Source organism: Onychostruthus taczanowskii, unplaced genomic scaffold (assembly GCF_017590055.1).
Source record: "Onychostruthus taczanowskii isolate IOZ18803 unplaced genomic scaffold, ASM1759005v1 scaffold31, whole genome shotgun sequence".
Classification (NCBI taxonomy): domain Eukaryota; kingdom Metazoa; phylum Chordata; class Aves; order Passeriformes; family Passeridae; genus Onychostruthus; species Onychostruthus taczanowskii.
Window position 1 is genome coordinate 6690846 of NW_024500461.1, and position 17449 is coordinate 6708294.

General features: G+C 45.3%; 1 protein-coding gene across 3 annotated transcripts in view; it reads right to left on the bottom strand.

Annotated features, from left to right (window-relative positions):
• Window positions 1-888: 888 nt before the first annotated feature.
• NTN4 (netrin 4) overlaps window positions 889-17449 on the bottom strand; it is a 47518-nt gene continuing 30957 nt past the window's right edge. For all 3 annotated transcript variants that reach the window (XM_041409884.1, XM_041409886.1, XM_041409885.1), the window contains exons 5-10: window positions 16471-16659; window positions 10108-10324; window positions 9329-9441; window positions 8102-8170; window positions 6245-6415; window positions 889-2612 (exon numbers count right to left, since the gene is read on the bottom strand). In XM_041409884.1, the coding sequence (XP_041265818.1) occupies window positions 2476-2612; window positions 6245-6415; window positions 8102-8170; window positions 9329-9441; window positions 10108-10324; window positions 16471-16659 (896 nt within the window). In that variant the 3' untranslated portion in view covers window positions 889-2475. The remainder of the gene's footprint in view (window positions 2613-6244; window positions 6416-8101; window positions 8171-9328; window positions 9442-10107; window positions 10325-16470; window positions 16660-17449) is intronic.

Consider the following 17449-nt stretch of genomic DNA (forward strand, 5'->3'; position numbering starts at 1 on the left):
TTAACCCCTTTTCTCCATGAAACCACCAGTGCCCAGCTCCAAGGCTAGGACAGGAGTCAGACAAGATGCTGTGAGCAGCACTGCTGACAAAGCCATCCTGATTTCCTAAAGTGCTTGAGCAGGCTGGGACATTGGAATCACACCCTCCAGCTCTCACAAGGTCACATGAATCACCTAGCCATTGCAAATGTATTTTCAGTGGCATTAAAATAAAATGAAGCTAAAAATGTGTCAAGCAGGTAAACTCACAGTTTTAAATCCAAACAGAGCTATTGGAGGCTCCTGGTCTCTGAGTGCCTCCACAGGGGAGCCTGTCCCTGCCCTCTCCTCCACCAGGGAGATGGGTGCTGCTGCAGTCACTGATTAACCACCCACCTGGGGAGCTGCTGCCCACACTGTGGATTATGTCTTGACCCCCTGGCCACTAATTTCTGATGCTTGACTTCACTCTGCAGTGTTTTTGTAGACCTTTTGCCATAACACTTGTTTCCCACAGCCTTTTGTTTCCCCTTAGTAGTTTCAAATGTAGGGAACAAGCCTTATTTCTGCCATCCCCAACTTGCTCCTTATAAGTACTTGCTCCACAGCTCAGCCTTCAAGACGTGTGTGGAGGCAAGGATCTGGCCAGCTTTGAAAATATTTAGGTACAATTCCCCTTCTTATGAGAAGAACTTATAAACCTGCCAAAACAAGAGGTGAAATGGGATTTTTGTGAGCCATCCATGCTACTTTGCTTTCTACCACACATTGCATTTGATCCCCCAATCCAGAGAGGAAAATATCCCCCATGGCAGCTTCCCCTCGCCCAGTGCAATCTTTGCTTGTGCTCTTTCATTCAGGCATGAAGACCCTGCTACCATTGGCATAAACAGTAACAGGAGAAGAAGATGTTGAAATCATATTATATTTATTACATACATGAGATAAAAAAACAAATTACCAAAATAGCATCTTTTTTTTTTTTTTTTTGTGAGTCCACAGGACCTTGAAAGAAAAATACATACATAAAGTGGATTGGTAGACTAGTGACTTTTCTGGTGTTGTATGTCTTCTTTCCCCTCACACTCATGAACAAAATACACTCTATGCAATGTGGTTTAAGGATGCTTTACAGAAAGGATATATTTTCGTGCTGAAAACTGCAGTAAACTGTGCTATATTTCATACTGTGTTAATGAGGAAGTATAATGGCTGTATATATTGCAAACAATAACACAGAAGAAAACAAATAAAATGTTCAGTTTTAAATACTAACATAAAAATAAAATAAACTCCAGGCCCACCATGAATTGCTGGGTTGTGATATGTGAATGCAAGTCCTTTCCATTCTCTGCATCCACTCCTTTTCCTGCAGTCAGAGTTTTTCTCCTCCAACAATTGCATTTTTATCTCAAAGTCTCTTCTCCCCACTCTGTTTGCAAAGTCTTGCTGGAGTCCTGCCCACGGGGTCCAAGTGCTGGTCTGAAGCTGGGACTTCAGTGCAAATACTCTGTCTTTCAGATTGCATCTTCAGATATTCTGAGTGGCCAGTGCCAGGCTGGCCATTCCCTTTATACTGTTAACGCTGTCCAACTGCGGGGCGTCCTCCGGAGTGCTTCTGTTTCAGGGAGTTTTTTACCATGTGCCACCTTCAAATTCTTCTCTCCCCAACACAATTAGACTTCCCGCACCATGAAGTGGCAGGTAGTAAAGTGCTTTATACAATGAAATATTTACACTAGGGCTAGGTTCATTTTTTAACACTTCAAGGACAAAAGCTCAGAGACACTGCACTCTCTGCAGCTGGCTCCTCTCTGCAGCCATGCAGTGGGTGGAGAGCTGGCCTCTGCCCTGCATCACGCCTGTGCCAAGGCAGAGGGATTCGATTTACTCCAGCAGCTCTCTCCTCAGCAGCATCAGCAGAGAATCTAGCCCTTGAAACCTTCAGCAGGGCAAACAGGTTAAAAGCAAGGGGCACCCACTTCTCTTTGGTGGGTGCCATGTCCTAACCTGTAAGGGGGTGTTTCTAAAGAGTGGTTCTCCTTGCCACGCTGGTGGCACCACCTACCCATTGCCTTCCCCACAGCATCCTCTGGGAACCCCTGGAAGTCACTCAGGATGCACACCAGTGGCACTGACAGTGTTTTGCTTCTCAGCAGTAGCTCTTCTAAATTCACCCCAATTTAGTCTTGGGTGATCAGTGGCTTCATGGGAGTTGCTCCAACAGTGTACTGGAGCGAGACAAGCATCCACCACCCTTCGTTTCCCTCAACATAATGAGCAGGGCTCAGGGTGAGGCCCTGACAAGGAAGATATAGGCAAGTGAAAGAACATTGGCCAGAAAGGGTTAAATTAGACAGCGCCTACAACTCTGAATGCCTCACTACATGTTTTGACACTATTTTCTTACATTCCAGTTTTCATGCTAGAGGTCTTCTCTTTGTGGAGGCTGTTGCATTTTGTGCATAAAGAAATGCCCTAGGCAGTTGCACACCTCTAGTTGCAGTCTCTTTTCAAAATCTCCAAGACCTTTCTTCCGAGTGCCGACTTCCACTGATGGACAAAACTTTTCATGTTGACAATGAGTCTGCCTGTTCGGATGTCCTCATGTCCTGCCACAAGATACTCCAAGCCTGCAAACCAGCAAAGTGGTCAGGGACTGCACAGTACCATGCTTAAGAGGCTTGTCGAGCTGCAAAGTCAGCCTGGTTATCCAGTCCCATGTAAAAAAGCACTTACACCAAGAAATATTTATATGTATTGGCTCTCACGTATATCTGTATATCTATAGCTCTATCTGTATCTATGGCAAAATGACCCCTGTCAGAGAGATGCAGTACACAAAACGTGACTTTGTGAGCTTCTAAATATAAGTGAAAGCTGAACACTGCAGTTTACACCTCTTCTGGGAACTGCTATTACCCTCGTTTGGCAGCCATCTGCCTCACTTCTCCCTGCATAAATCTGGGCCTGGAAATCAGTTCTGTGAATTCAAGGAATGGAACAGCGCAGGATGGTCCAGTGCGTGGTATCTTGCTCAGAGTGGCCAGTGGCCCCTTGGAGGCAAAGGCACACAAGACCCCAATGAGAGGCAACACTAAATGTGCAGGCAGCGGTACCCTAGAAGAGCCTGAAGGAGTGGCTGTCACACTTTAAAGAACTGCTAATTTCTGCCTCTGCCAGATGTTTTAGAGACATGACAACATGGTCTGACAAAGCCAGCTGGTTGTCCAGAAACAGATAGAAAGGGCTGGAGTGTGTCCCTGTAGTGTCCTGCAGGTCTTTCCTCAGGAATCCAGGTGTTCACTTTCACTCAAAAGAGTGCTTGGAACCAAATAACAACTGCTAAACAGGGGGATAGAGCAAAGCCTTTGGCTTGAATTAGCTAAAGAAACACTGCAACAGATCCAAACAGCCCAAATGGGCCACAAATGTGCCATTAATGGGGATAATAAGGAGTATAATCCCTTTCATGGCAGGAGGAGCTCCCTGTCGAGGTAAGCATGCCACTGCAGCACATTTAGGGTACAGCCAGCATTAGACACCTCCTGTACCCACTCCTTCCTTCCCCCTTCTTGCACCAGTTTGAGGAGCACAACGCACTGGTGCAAACCAGGCATGGGAGATGGACCTTCCCCGGTGCTCTCAGCCATCCCACTCCATCCTGGCAGCAGCTTGTGTGGTCTTGGGTTTTCATTTTGCAGTCCAGAATCAAAGGAGAGAATCACAGTCCAGAATCAAAGTCCAGAATCAAAGCCTCCCAAGCTAAAGGTCAAGCAATACAATTTGCTTTCTACTTTATCTGAGTTTTTGGGCACGCACATCCTCTCTTCTGCCAAGTAAACACAGGATAGGTGTATGGCAGCACTGCCCTTCGAAAGACATTAATTTTGGCCAAGTCAATCTTGCTGTTAAAAATATCACTTTTCAAGGGTTCCTAGATTTATTTCCCTTGAGAGAGAAATGTGTCACACACACTCAGAGAGCAAGCAAATATTGCTGTGGTTGCTGACTCTGTAGGGTTTTTTAGATTTTCCACCTGTTTGCTACAGAACTGTGAAATTAAAACGAGTCAAATGACTGAGATGCCCCAAGCCAGGACTTGAGGCTGTGCAGTTTCCCTGGCAGGCTGCTCTCTGCCTCTCTGCCTGTGCTTGGCAGAGCCATGGAAGGGATGGGCTCCTGTTACCTTGCAAACATGTGAGACGTTTAAATCTTTCAGCTCAGTGTCCCCCAGAAGCAGAATCTGCTTCTCTGTATGTGTGTGAAGCAGAAGGTGTGCAAGGGTGGTGAAAAGGTTCCCCTTGTATGAACTTGAGCACGTTTTTCATCTGAAAATAGCCCGCAGACAATTGATAAGTGTTTGCAGGTTTTGTTACGTTGTCAGAGCCTTTAAGAGCCTACTTTCCTTTTGGTATCCCTTTACTTCTATAAAATAGTATAAAAACACATCTGTCTTGCTTTTACGTTTATCTTTGATCTCCTCTATGTTTTTGAAGATGTGATTTCCATTATAGCTGTATGTCAGAAAATTGCTTTATGTCAGCTTGACTTTTTATCCAGCTGGTTTTGGTTTATGCACCTGTAGGCCATAAGCTCTTACTGTTATAGAGGGTTAAATCTGCTCATATTGTATTGCAAGCCACTCAGAAATGAATGTTGTAGCTAAAGAAAATAATGAATTTAAAAAATATTAAAAAAAAAGGATCTGGGATCTTTTTTTTCCCTCTTTGACATAATTGAATCTTAAAGATTCACTCAATGGATGTTTTCAAATTTCCTATTAGCAACAAACTTCTTTTCAACATGAAGACTGAGACTAATTTATAAACTCATGGGAGCAGCAGCTGCATTTCAAAACAATACCAAGTTTTGCAGTGTAAATCATGAGAGCTGGCAAGGAAGTAACAAGGGATTAACACCTGATGTGTCAGACACCTGGACTGTAACTAAAGACAGTTGCATCTCCACCTTTCTGCTGTTGTCTAAGAGGCCTCCACTGATTCTGTGATTAATGCTGTATTTTCATCTATTGGGGAAAATCACTGAAGCTCCTCTGAAGTTAGTCAAGTGGCAAAGCTGGGTGTCAGGTGTGGGGCTGCCCTGCAGGCTCAGTTTTGGACAGCTTCCATTGCATTCCTTCAGGCTCATATTCAGGCAGCTTCATCTGGGCTTTCTTGCTTGAGTTTTCATTGCATATGGAAAACCACACCAGTTATGGCTATTTGATTAGTGATTTATGGTGTTCCATATATCCAAAGCAATATCCAAAGTCTTGCTGCACTTAAACAGTAGGGCCCTACCTAATGCTGCTGATTCATCTGACCTTTGTGCCTGACAAGACTTCCTAGCTACAGCTGAGCTATCACAGCAGCTTGCCTTCAAAACCAGACAGTCACTCCTGAGGATATGAAAGAAGGCTGCAAACACCTCATCAGTGAATAACCCTTCTGCACAGCCCAGCCCCACAGACAGCCCTGTACCCCCTAGCTCCTAGTGCTGCACATGAAAGGGATGTCTCAGCACCTGCATCAATGCTTCCATTGCCAATTTCCCAGTGGTGTACACACCTCATGGAAAGAAAGCCCTTCATTTGAATTAGTTGGTAACTGCTCATTTATCTTGGAGTTATAAAGAGAGGTGTGTTAGCTGAAGCTTAGTTTTGCTCTGTGGAAGAAACCCCTGAACCTGCATGTCCTTGTCCATAGTGGAGACTGCATGCACTGTTTAGCCACTGTTGCTTATGCTCCATTTCAGTGAAAGAAGATGGGAAAAAACTGTGGAGCTCTCCCCTCACTGCATAAGAAAATTTCTTCCAAATCTTGTAGATCTAAATTTGTGTTACTTTCAAAGAGAAATCTTCTCTTGAGTTTAGATTAGAACTTCAGTGCAGTAACCCAACTCAAATTAGATTTACCTATGTTTTTATGGATGCAAATTAGCTTTAGCTTTGAAAGATGTATCATGCTATTATGGTGTGATGTGCATCTCCCTCCCTTTGGGAACAGAGACTGGTAAAACTGAAAGCCTGTTACTATGCTATGTAAAGAGAACTGTGTGTTTCAAAGCCTATAGGATGAACCAAGTTTTTCTCTACGAAATTTCAATTTGATGGAGATTGCTGTTGGAATCCAAGTGATGTAACAGACAATATTTTTTAATCACTGGGCTGCAATCCCAGCTCATTGGTATTAGGGGATAGAGGGGCAGGAATGAAATCTGTGTATATGTGGTGGGGATGTACTGTTCAGGGAGTCAAACTTACCAGGATTAAGGATGGGACAAGTGCAGCCTCTGTTAGTCCAGGATTCAGGGTAGAGTGTCCTCTTGCCCCGGAGGATCTTCAGCTTTGTAGACTTCAAGACTTTCTTGATCTTCACACTGACTTCTGCATGGGAGCCTTTGTCATGAGCTGACAAGATCTTTGTCTTGATCACTGGGAATACAGGAATTCAAAACCAGGAATATACAAACTATTTACAGGGCCCTTTTTTTCTTTTTTCTTGGTCTAGTGCTGGTATCTGGGTGAAGCAGTGAGGACAATTGCTTTGTTACAGTGGAGTTAGCCCAGTGCTCCTTGCTGGGGAGCCCAGGATCACAGCAGCTACTGGGAAGCACGTACATCCCCACACCCCTGGGCAGAAATTCTGCCAGTTGTTTTGGCCATGGCCCCTGGAACTGCCCTGAGAGTGTGAGGTCCTGTTTTCCTCCAGAGTTCAGCAAACCCTTTCTGTTCCTCACCTCTTTTGGAAATCAACTGGATTTAGGGATGGACCTGGAGACTTTGCTGGCCTCAGCCTCATCCCACCCTGGTGCCAGTCCTGCTGCTTTGCAGAGCTGCCAAATCCAAATTCATTGGAGGAGAGTGAGATATTGGTGGGGACTGGGGCAAATCAGGGAGTATTTTGAGCTCATTCATACCCACATTTCCACCACCTGGCATTCCACTGCTGAGCCCCTGTGAGGTGGAGGCTCAGGGCTCAGCTCCTGCACCCGACCTGTACTGCTAGGTATCCCCATATTGGTGGTGCTTTATTCACCCTCATGCTCAGGGCAGGCTCAGGGCAGCCTCTCACAGTGTGACCTCCTGGAGCTCATGATGAGCCCTGTAATTCATCTGTCTCTCTAGTTTAGCTGACACCTTCACATGCTGACTGATGAAAGCGGGGGAAGCCTGAGTGCACTTTAGATAAGATTTATGAACTTGGAAGTTTTGTGACTTTCTTTGCTTTTCAGTTGCTTATCTTTTGCAAGATTAAACACAGTTATTATCGTGGCTGGGAAGCAAAACAGAGCAGAATCAAATTTTTTCCTAATATCACTAATCCAGGGCTACATTTCAACAACTGGCAACCCCTTGAACTCCACTTTGTGGGCTGCTCTGCAGCCTGCAGAGGTATGGGCTAGCTCTCTGTGCATTTTCAACTTCAGTGTGAGATGAAACAGGTGCAAGAGACCCCTGCAAGAGATTCCTTGCGAAGGAAGGGAGTGCTGCACAGAGCATTCCTTGCTCTGCCACAGTATGAAGGAGGCAGTGCATTGGCACACACCAGGGAGGTCTTGGGAAACAAAGAGCTTCTTCTCATTCATTTAAATCCAAAAGACACATAGACAATATACATCATCCCCTAGAAACTTTGTTCAAAAAAGCTGAACTTTGTTGATAGTCGGAGTTCCCAGTAGCTACTGGAATTGTTTTATCTGTGGAGTGGTGATCACAGTCCCTCCTTACATTCAGTATCATTCAGATACAGTCATTTCTAGACTCTGATTAGGGCACCTTGTCTACAGACAGCATTTCAGTGACCCACTTTGGGTAACAGTGGTTTATAGTCTGTCTTGGACCTAGACAACCTCCCAGGGACCTTTCCAGCTCTCATCCTCCCATGATTTTTGTAAGGGTGTTTTGATAGCAAGAGAGATGGGTAACAGAACAAGATTCACCCACCTTGACTTGGAAACATGATACCTGTACATTTTGGCTGAAGTTCCATCTTTAGCCTAAGTATCCCGTGGGTTTGCCAGGATGGAGTGGTGCACACACAGCAACTCTCATGTTTTACATACACTTTTGCACTGCCTTGCAGCACGTCCCTTTACAGCCCCCTCACCCACAACTCACCATAGGTGTACTTCATCCCGCAGAAGACCTTGGGATTCCCTAAAACTTGCTCTTTACATTCGCATTTACCTGGGGAAAAAGAAGGGAGCAAATGGCTGTGAATTGTGCTTCAAAGACAGGAGCATTTGCAGGCAGAGCCCAGGAACTGCCAGAGGTTTTTCAAGTGGTCCACAAGCCTCATGCAAAAAAAGAAAGAAATTTGCAACTGTTTTCAGACTGAGAGTGAATACAGACTCTTAGTCCAAGGGCAATTACTCCTTGTTTACTATTAGAAGAGAAGGAAAACAAAGGCCTTATTATTTTGCCTTGGGATGCAAATAACATGCGTGTCTTTCCCTGTGGTATTTTCCACACCGTAATGTACCAGACAAAATTTTAAAAGGAAATGTTGCAGAGGTTAAGGCAGATTAATGACTTCCGTGATCTTAGAACAAAGAATAACATGATATACTTATTTACGTTTAAAATGAAGTCGCCTAGACAAATGATGGAGCTTTCCCCTCAATTAACTCAATTATTGTATCTTTGAGATGGTATCAAGTCCCTCTCTGAAAATGGAGGAAATGACGCTTGCCTGCTTGCATGCAGCAGCTGCAAGGGAGGAGAGCTTGATGCTGCCCCACGGGGCCAGCCTGCTTTGCACCAACCTTCACCCACCTCCCCGAGGCTGGGAACAATGGAGGGAAATAACTTCTCCAGCTGCATGCTAGACCATCTCAAATCACATCATAAGCAGCAAACGATGCCAAAATTGTTGTGGGTATTGGGGAAATAAATTCTGAGTTAGAAATCCCCTAAGTGCCTGCCAATGAAGTGGCAAACCCCATCCTTTAAAAAAAGTTGCTGGTTTGTCGAGTTTGAGGGAACATAAAGATACCTTTAAAACATGATGGTCAAATAAAACATGAGGGCACTTAGCCTTGAAATTCAGAGCTGGGATGGCAAATTCTTGCCTCACAACAGATAAATGTTGGGTACAGGCATTCAGCACGGAGCATACGTCTAATGGGTTTGCACATCCTTGCATTGATGGGATGAGCCATAAGGCTCCTCTGGCTCTCGGAGGGGAAGGAGGTGCCCACAAGGAAACTCCTCCACATGTTAGTGCAGGAATGTCCATTCCCCCCTGCAACTGCCAGGGTGCTAACTACAAGTCAGTGCAGGTCTGCAGTGGCTGCTGATGGGAGGGATTGGGCAGTTGGAACACATGCAAAGCCGTAGTCCTACCAGAGTGCCGGAGTGCTGAGAAGCCCTGCTCATCCTCCCAGCCCCAGGTGGGCTCGCTCTCGTTGAGCACTGCCTGGAAAGGAGGTGCTTCATTGTGCCAGGAAACATCTGAGCTGTTGAGGGGAAAGGGAGATGATCAATCTTCTTCCAGGAGCCAGTGGAAAGCAGGGCCACTACCAGCCCATCCTCCAGACACAATGTGACTGTGTGTCTTGATGATGGTAAATGCAAGAGGCAGTTTTGGAAGTTTAACAGGTTGAGCATTGTCAGAGAGAATCATGGATACATTTTGGGTTTAAAATACATTGTAGGGATTTATATACCACAAATATCTTCAGTCTGGTAAAAAAAAGCTACATGTCAGATTTAGAGAGTGGGGTATTATTAAAATGTGCCATTTTCTAAAAGTCAGAGCTTGACTCCAAGCCACAGTCAACATAAGCTGAGTTACAACAGCAAAATTAAGCCTTCAGTGTCACTCAGATGTCCCTGAGGCTCACATTTTGCTTGTGGAGAGGAAACAATTGTGAAGGTTATGGAAAACACCCGATACATTAACACCAGCACTGAGAGCAAAAACTCCAACATCGCTGGAGCCCTGCCATGGTGTGCCAGGTACCCAAGGGAACCACAGCCTCAGATCCCACTCTGTCCCCACTTCTTGGCCATACCAAACCCATACCAAACCCCAAGTATTTGACATAATGGATACTTTTCAGCCTGCTTGCCATGTGCAAATAGAGCTGAGATCAGAGTTTTGGCGAGACCCCCCAGCTCACCTGCTGCTGAGGCAGTCCCCGGTGTGGGGGTCGCAGCTGCGGGCGCAGTGGCAGGGCCGGCAGCCGTAGGGCCCGAAGCCCCAGTAGCCGGGGAGGCAGTGGTCGCAGCGGGGCCCTGCCACGCCGGGCTTGCAGGGACAGTCCCCGGTGCTGGGGTCACAGAAGGTGCGGGGGCCCAGGGGGAGCACGGCCGATCCCACGGGGTGGCAGGAGCAAGCTGCAGGGGAGGGACACCGTCAGGGACAGAGCATCTGCGAGTGCACAACCTCTGCGTCACGAAGGTGCAGGAGATGCCTGCAAAACCTCTCTGCCGAGAGACATTCCAGGGTTTCTGGGCATTTTTATCCCTCACCCCTACAAATCTGAGCAGAGTCTCCCTTTGGAAACTGTAGAATTTTATGTTTTGTGAGCTAGTTTTTAATTGGTCAACCTACCCTGGTGTTGCGTTATGCTTTGTCAAACAGGCCTTTATTATTTTCCTTGCAGCATCGGGATTCTAATCCGGCCAAGTAGCCAGGGATGTGCCTGCCTCGCTGTGATGTTTAAGCAGCTGCGGGTGCTTCATTGCAAAAATGAATCAGAGCATAATTGCTTTTAAAAATAATAACAACTCTCTTGCATTCAGGAGGTTAAAAAACCCCTCAGAACAGTCATTTTAATTAAAGTGAAGGCTGAGCAAAAGTACCCCTCTGTCTCTGTCTGATTTTTCAAACCATCAATTAAAAACATTAGGAAAAAAGAATGAAGAAAGTGACAGCTCAGAGATAGGCTTTTGCATATTCTCCAGGATACGTGTTTGCAGAGTGCACATGAGAAATGCCAGCTGCTCTCTTTTCTCCCTCACAGCCCCTTGCATCAGAACAATGCACCAGAACTGTGCTGGGACATACTGTGTTCTCAGAAAAGATGCCCTAAAACAGGAGCTGTGAAGTTTTCCTACCTACTCCTTAGGGTTTTTTTTTTACATAAACATAACTCTTACAAGGCTACTTCCCCACCAAGATGTTAATGTTTTCGAAACATGTTTTTGTTATCAAAAGCATGAGCCAAACCTCTGACCATGTGGCCAGGTCAGCAGGTGATGCTGTGGCCTGCAGGACCAGTAACTGTGTGACTTGTGCTCTTCTTGCCTCAGGATTTGGTTCTCTGACCAGGACATGGTACAGTCAGCCTTACACATTATGGCAAAAAATTCCCTGCTGAAACCCCTTTACCCAAAGCATCATTTACATAAAATTGAGTTTCCTGAGAAAATTGTACCTGTAGGGAAGATTTTCGCTAAATTCTAATACCAATCTTTCTATTTTACAACTTTGAAGGCAATAGAGCAGGAAATCCATTACAGGCAACATATTTCTTTCCCTTAAAATACTTATTGCTGCACACATACATTTAGTTTTGCTCTGGCAACATTTTTGTGGTTTCAGGACATACCTGGAGTATAATTTCAAAATATTAAAAGATAGATTAATATTGGCAGTTAACTTAGAGGCGACTATGATTCCAACATCTTTGCCAAAGTAATCCCCAAATTTTCCCCACCCTTTCCACTTGCAAACAAATATAATTATATAAAATTAAAAGATTAGAAAGGCTCTCCACAAACTGCATAAGTAGCTGCAGGCAGTGAACTCTGGTACCTTTAATAGCATAGTTTTCAACAGTGTGCACTGCGACTTGCATACCTTTCTCCTGAAGTCTGTGAAGTGTTTTACACCTGATACATACAGCCAAATGCTCTATTTTCCTACTAGATGAGGAGGGTATTTCTGGCATTCCTCAGGCCCTCCAGGGGAAATATTAGGCACTTAAGGCTCTTCTATTCTCCTCCAGTTATTGAGATAAACCCACTGCTCAGCCAGAGATTTTGTCCTGTTTTGGTCAGGTTTCAGCTAAATTTTACATACAACCCTATTGGGGTTGGAGCTTTTATGTTTTAGACAATCCTTTTACACACTTTTTTTTTTTCCTAATATATAATTTAACATCAGTGGCAACACTATGGTGAAGCAAGAATATTAAATTTACAAAAGCTATTTTGAAAAAGAGCAGTAAACTCATAGGTAATTAAAAAGACAACTAAAAATGAGAATGTAGTTTGCTATACTTTTTAATAAAAGCCACAAAGAGATGTGTGTGAAGGCTGGTAATTTCTAACAGGCCTCCATATCCACTTCCATGGATCCCATCCTTCCTGGCTGCCCCTCAATGAGCCAAGGTGTCAATCCTCTTTCCAATGGTGGCTGGCAAATTGAAGGTTTTCCTCTTGGATTGTGGGTGAAGGCCCAAGATGACACTAAAGGGCATTAATCTGAATGGTTTATGTGGCAAATTTCCAACACAGTAAACGTTTGTGATGGGCTGCATGGAAACTTACTGAGCAATGCAGACATAAAGTGAAGCCCATCGCTATGCACCAAGCACAGAAATGAGGGTCCAGAGCTCAGATGTGAGCATGTTATACCACATTTGAAAGAAATGCATGGGAAAAGGATGGAATACTTCCATACTATGGCGAAGGCAGGAAGGAAAAATTGCAGGACTGATTATACAATGTTTGAAAGCTAGAGCTATTGGTGCCTCATGGGCAGCTGTGCTGTGTGGGTTTTCGATCCCATTTTCCTCTTTCCACAGAATCTGCACCTCACTGTAGCACAGGTAGTAGGAGTTCCACATCCAGGAAGGTGAGAGGAGCAGCTGAGCAGCAGAGAAAATAGCCACAGTCAGTGCTGGATGGCATTTCATTGTGGACACACAGGTGCAGAGTGTAAGACTCAGTGTGAGGCTTCTGCACAGTGCGTGTCTCATGTGTGGTCACTTCACCAGCGAGGCTGGGAGTCTCCACAGCCAAGGGAGCTCCTGTGAGAGAAGGAATGGCTGGGCCCTAGCCTTGGATCAAGAGAAACCTTCCACAAGCTTGATCCTTTTCCTTTCTTTTTGATTTGTAAGCAGCATTGCTAAAAATGCCAATTTACCAGCCAGTACTACATAGCAGTATTCTGCATGTGACTTCCATGCACAGATGAATTAACAGCTGCTTGTCCTGGCATTGCATGTGCTGACTGGGATGGAAAACCCGTGAGTGGGATGCCAGCAGAATTGGATTTCCCTGCCCTGGACTGGTGATACTGTTGTGGTTTCCTCGGCTACCAGCTAACCTTTAGAAATGACAAATATTTACCCTCAAAACCCTACAGCTGAAACGCAAAATAAACTTGGCAATTATAAAACTCGATTTTATTGTCTGCAATTGTACTGTAGCTGAGGCTTAAAACCTCATGAGGATGGAAAGAAAAGAACTCATAGGTATGACAGGGGGAAAGAGTCATCAGATTGGTGTTTTAAACATCAGAATGTTTCATTTTATCAGGTACACTCCTACTCCTGAGCAAATATCATATACACTCTTTGCCTACAAGAATCTTTAAAGTATCCTTAAAGATTATGGCTTAACAACTCCTTTATTTACTTTGTCCTAGGTATTTTTAAATTTTCAGTGGTTGAACAATAATGGTGTCTTGAGCCAGAAACAAGCAGGCAGTGCCATGGCCTTCCCACGAAAGAATAATAGGGCTCCACGCACGTCCCTTGTTATTGCAGACCATGGCATGGTGCTTGGACATGTTCCAGGCATAGGCTGTAATTGATCTTATATAATTCAATTTAACAGTCATTAGTCATTTTCTACGGCCCTGCAGCTGCCATCTCCCCTGTGACATGCTGAGTCCCTGGGTGCAGGGAGCATTCCTGGCAGCAGGAGACCAGAAGTGAAGAGGTGAAGGGGCCCTAGGGAGGAGAGCATTTGTGAGGGTTTGAAAAGCCCAGAGAGAAGTCATCTGGGAGTTTGTAGTAACAGGGTCTCTGAAAAGAAAGCATTCAGATAATCCCTATATTTGTGGAATTCAGTTTGTGCTAGGAAAAGTTGTCTTCCTCAGATACTTGAGGGAGTATCATGCTCTGCACTTCATAAATGCAGAAAGTGATGAAGTGGATGTACTTATGCAGAAGGTAAATAAATGTAAACTTTTTCGCACTATACTCAAGAGTATCTTTCAGTTGTTAAATATATGTTATCTCTGGCTTTTAAATACCAGAGTTCATGAATGTCTAGTGGTCCATAAAACTGGATTGCTGCATTAAAGAGTAATGGAGGCACATTTATTTTTTTAATGTGGAAAGTGGAATTCCATGGCCCAGGGATTCAGAGATGAATGCAGAAAGCCAAGAGAACCAAGCACTGGCATATGTCAGCAAAAATACTCACTAATCATCTAATATCCACAGCTTCCTCCGGCTCATAAAGGTGGGGAGAAACTTTTTAATCAAGAACCCTGGAATCTGGCTAACACATAGTTAATGATGTGATGTACTGCCTGACTTTACTAACAATGGTCTAACTTGCACACAGGCACGTGCACAGGGTTGCCAGCCTTCCCTCTGAGCTGGGGCTGCTTTGCAGCAATATGTCCTGAGACCTCTTGTTTCCATCTGGCTTTGCAAGGAAGGAGGCTCTGTGCTGGCCAGCCCAGGAATTGCCATTTGGCTTCTTGGACCCTGCAAAGACCCACAGATTATGGACTGGGCAGTCTGGCACCAGGACAAGCCTACGTGAGGAGTCCCTCATGAAACTCCCCTCCCTCAATGGACTGAGTGAGGTGACAAAGGAGATAGAGTCACTTTTACTGCTTCCAAAGTAAAAGGTGGTGTCTTTAGGTGTCCAGAAAACCACACTCAGCTCAGGGCCAAAGCTTCACTTGTCTTCAATGCCCTCAGAAAAGTGCATAATCTTCCCTGATGGGAGCTGGCATGTAAAGAATATCAGGAATTACAACCCTAGCAAAGGTACCAGAAGCACAGAACAATGATGTTTCAGAGCCTGAGGGTCCCACACAGCATTTACTTCAGTCTTCTGTCCTGCACTATCTACCAGCAGTCAATTAGTACTATTTGTTCTTTTTTTAATCAGCAAAGATGAATCCACAAGTTAGAAAAAAACATATAGCCTCTGCTCTGAGTGTAAATGCAAGACTTAAGCCTGTTTTTTTCCTAATGAGACTCCAAAACAAAAGTTCATTGCCTAAGTTCTGGCTATAATTAAGGAAGGAAAGTATCTGATGTTACAGAGGAGACTTACAACTTTGATGTATACAAGTAGGTAATGAAACTTTTCAAAGTCATTAAATTCACTGTTTAAAAAAATTATTGTGTACATACTACAGCAGTGAAGTAATTATTTACACAAGCAATGAGCTGTGGTCAATTCCATTTCCATAAAGAGAGCTAGGGCTGTAAAGCAGGCAGTTCAGCTGTTGCTGCCCCTTCTTGCAATGAGTGAAAGGTGGAGAGGAGGAGGACCTCTGCAACACACTGCTGGGGCTGCCAGGAATCCATGAGGATTACATGCAGCAAGGGAGCAGGACAAAAGCAGCTGTTCCCCAGCAGACCTCAATGAACAACTGAAACCTCCCACATCCTCCCAGCCTGGGGTGCAGCTCCCCACTGCAGGGGAGCTCTTCCTGTACATGCAGGTACTTCTCCTTGAGAGGAGAGAGATCTGCTCAGTGTCTCCTCAAAAGACATAGGCAGGGTGTCAGTTGGATTTCTTTCTGTCACCTGTGAAGGTCCCCCTCATAGTAAGTGAGTCAGCACGGAGAAATGTGGTGAAGCCAGTGGGTGGCTGTAGGCTCAGAGAGGAGGGCATGCCTGCACCCTGGATTTAGCTGACCAGGATAATGTTCTCAGCATAATTTGGGGATCTGGAGTCCCCCATGATGAGTCACCATCCTGACAGTGGTCCCTGGGGAGTGTGGCTTTTGGATTCCTTCTTTGCTTGGGAAAGATTTAATTTCACATGTGCCTGAATCATTGCTTTCAGTCTTGCCTCCTCAATGTCCCACCTTCTGGAATATCAGTTAACTTGTGTTCCTGTCTGTCCTTCCATACCCACCTGCTGCTGCTGGGAACACGAACTGGTGGGTGATGCTATTTATCGTCTGCATCCCTGCTGGCTGAGGAACCCCATTCTGGGGTTGCAACAATCGCCAAACAAGGAGAACATGAAAACAAGATGCAGCTTTTCCTCTCCAAAAATAGCAATAGGAGAAAGTAAATGAATCATCTCTCTTCCCCTGCCCTCAGGCTACAGGGATCCTTGGGACAGATTTGTCAACAGCATCTGCAGACTTTCACCCTGCAAATATCACCGCTGCTTTTTGCAAGTATTATCGCAAAGAGGATTCAAGGAACTCCCTGGCCTTCACTGAGGCAAGAAGAATGCTCCAAGGAGGGGCAAGAAGATCTCACCTTTCGTTTGACCCATTCCCACTTGAGAAGTCCTTCACTAGTCCGTGGTTGCTGACTTACGTTTGCAGGCGTCTGGGGCAGAGAAGGGTTTCCTGAGGTCGCGGTAGAAGCCCAGCTTGCAGCGCTGGCAGTGCTGCCCTTCTGTGTTGTGTTGACAGTTGTCACAGACGCCGCCACTGCGATTGCCCGACGCCAGCCATGCATCCATGTCAAAATGACAAGTGTTAGCATGCCCATTGCACTTGCAGGCTGAGGCGAAGCCAAAGGGAACAGAAAGACTCATCAAGGCAGTGAAAGATACTGGTTTACAGAAAAGAGTCACAAAAACTCAAACCACATTTTGGAATGGGGACTTGACCTATGAACCTGTTATTCATTTGAATGCATGAAGTAGCATGCATTTTCATCTACACTTCCCAACCTCTGGAGACAGCATTTAAGAAAAAGTATTTTCTTTAGATCTTTTATTTCCAATGCAGGTTTTCCAGTACCAGGAGAGCTGCAGGTGGTCAGGCCAGAACAGAGAGACCCACATTCACTGGTCCTGCTGAGGAAGGATCCCTCCCAGCTTTAGAAATCAGCACTGCCCTACGTAACATCTGCCATGAGGGTGCTGTCAGGATGTTCCCTGCAGCTGATGGAGGAAAAAGGCAGGTGGAGGAAAGGTGTGTGAGAGAGTACAAGCATCCTCCTTACCCTGTGCAGTGGAGGAAATCTGTATGTCCACACGACTGAAGTCAAGGGCCAAGTGAGACCTATTCCAATGCCTGCTCATCAGATGCTGCTGGTGTAAGTAGGAATTCACTGTCATTCCCTCAGGGATTATCCATACTGCAGTGAGCATGACCATAGCCCACACAGGCAGGCTGATGGTTGCTTATGTATGGATAGCATTGTAGCCAGGGCCGGATGGCACTCAGCAGGCCTGCAAGCCTTCCTGGGGTGGTGTGGGTAGTCCTTGGCACCCTTCTGGCTAGACTGCAGCTCTTACTGAAGCACATGGCCCCATGACTTCTGCATTCCCCTGCTTCCAGCATTC